At 60.4% G+C, this 2,051-nt stretch overlaps 1 protein-coding gene across 1 annotated transcript in view; it reads left to right on the forward strand.

Annotated features, from left to right (window-relative positions):
• BMP7 (bone morphogenetic protein 7) overlaps positions 1-2,051 on the forward strand; it is a gene marked incomplete at its 5' end in the record, with an annotated part of 81,139 nt that overhangs the window by 74,671 nt on the left and 4,417 nt on the right. The window contains 2 exons of the mRNA XM_011370182.2: positions 528-604; positions 2,019-2,048. Coding sequence (XP_011368484.1) covers positions 528-604; positions 2,019-2,048 — 107 coding nt within the window. The remainder of the gene's footprint in view (positions 1-527; positions 605-2,018; positions 2,049-2,051) is intronic.

A 2,051-nucleotide genomic window follows, 5' to 3' on the forward strand; every position in this document is an offset into this window, starting at 1 on the left:
GTAGTGCGTTGTTCTGGAAGGTCAGTGGGCTTTGACTTCTGCCCTCTTGTTTCTTCTTGGTGGCGGTGGTGAGGGGGGCTTTGTCTGTGCCCTTCGGAGGGGCGAGCACCGTGAGGTGGGCTGGCCTCACACGGTGAGGCTGGCTGGACGTGGATCTCTCTGGGCAGCGTCCTGCATTGGGCCTTATGGGATGTGGATGGGCTTTGATTCCTAATGGGACCCGGGCAGATGTCAGCATCGGAACAACACATGTATGCCAAAGAAACCAATGTCCACAGGAGGACCCAGAGTGTCCTGTGAGCCAACACTGTGTGAGAGAGGGATGGGGCGTTGGCATGACCCTTTGCTGGGGGTGGAAATGAGTTTTAAGGCTACAGGTCTTCGATGGCATTGTGTCAGAGAAGTCGCCCTCCAGCTGTCTGAGTTTGATTGTGCTCACGCCCCTGCCTTAGACTGAGGAAACTTTAGTCTGTGTGTGTTCCCTGTTCCTGTCCCCACTCTGCCCCTCCCCATTCCCGTCCATGCAGAAAACAGCAGCACCGACCAGAGGCAGGCCTGCAAGAAGCATGAGCTCTACGTCAGCTTCCGGGACCTGGGCTGGCAGGTAAGGGGGGATGGCCGGATCGGCCCTCTGGGGTGGGCTCCCAGCGCTCCCCACGGCCACGGGCTGTGTCCCATATGTGCAGCGAGTCGTGCTTCTCATCTACGTCAGTTAATATTCCCGTATCAAGTGCCCTGCCTGGGGTGGAGGATTTAGGTTAGGGATACGGGGTACCTCATGAAACCAAAGAGCAGAAACGTGATCGAGACTCAAGGTAGAACCAGGAACCTAAACACTTTGGACTCCGAACCTCGTTGTCCATGGAAACCCTATTTCTGTCCTGCAGCCGTATCTTCTCTCAGACGTGGCAGAGCCTGTATGCTAGAATCCAGCTGCCTGGAGAGCTGGCTCCCACCTCTGCCCTATCTGTCCCTCCTCCCCCTTCCATCATTCAGATTCCTAGGGAAGGGGCTGATTGGCCCAGCTCGGGTCAGGTGCTTGTTCCTGGACCAATCGGCTATTTTACGGGTGGGATCATGTTACAGGAACATGGCTGCCCCCTCTGGAACCATTTGGATGGAGTGGGGCAAAGGGCAGGGAATGAATCCTAGAAAAGGGGTGAGGGTCAGGAGCCCCTCGGCACCCCGGGCCCTCTCTAGGCACTGGAGGTGCGGCAGCGAGCTCTACAGCGTGCCTGCCCTCAGAGCGCGCAGAAGCCCTGGACAGGCATTGTCGCGAGATCACCAGGCCGCGGAGGAGAGTCCAGATTCTTCCCCGGGGATCGTGCCCAGATGCACGCTCAGGGCACTTTACACACCGCCGCCCTGGGCCCCTCGACTCTGTCCTCACACTTAGGCCAACACCCACGCGCTGAGCTCGAGTTCCAGAGCAGGGACAGGGGCCGGGACTCCAGGGCTCCCCGCCGGAAGGGTCCGTGGACTCGAGTCGGCGAGGGGCGTGTTTATCGCTAGAACAACATCTCTGTGCTACCGCGACCCCATGGCAAGCGCGGGCGCGCGGCGGGCGTGCGTCCTGCCCTGAGCGGCACACGTGTGCCAGGCGCGGGGCGCTGGGCCATCTGCCCCACCACTTAATTCTCACTGTTATGGCTTATTAGTCTCCCTCCCAGGTGGGTGAACTGAGACATACAGGTGTTGTTTCTACAGACCGCCTAGGTGCTACCACCTAGCAGGGGTAAAGTTGGCGCCACCCCTGGCCACCCCGCCCTGCGCCACTGTCCCATAAGGCCACGCACGTGTCCGTTCTGGGCTCAGTCCAGCCCTTCCCTCATTTTATATCCTGCTGGGACCAGGAAAGGCCGCCACTCATTTCTCCTGCCTCAGCAGGACCCCTGGCTGTTCTGGAGGGTGTGGGCCCCGTCTGACCTCTGGGAGCCCCCACGTCTGGCCCACTTTGGGAGGGTTTGGTCCAGAAGGTGGGGCGCGGCCCTCACCCCATCCCTCTCCCGCCCCTGCAGGACTGGATCATCGCCCCCGAGGGCTACGCTGCC

The sequence above is a fragment of the Pteropus vampyrus genome, unplaced genomic scaffold (genome assembly GCF_000151845.1).
Source record: "Pteropus vampyrus isolate Shadow unplaced genomic scaffold, Pvam_2.0 Scaffold162, whole genome shotgun sequence".
NCBI classification, from domain to species: domain Eukaryota; kingdom Metazoa; phylum Chordata; class Mammalia; order Chiroptera; family Pteropodidae; genus Pteropus; species Pteropus vampyrus.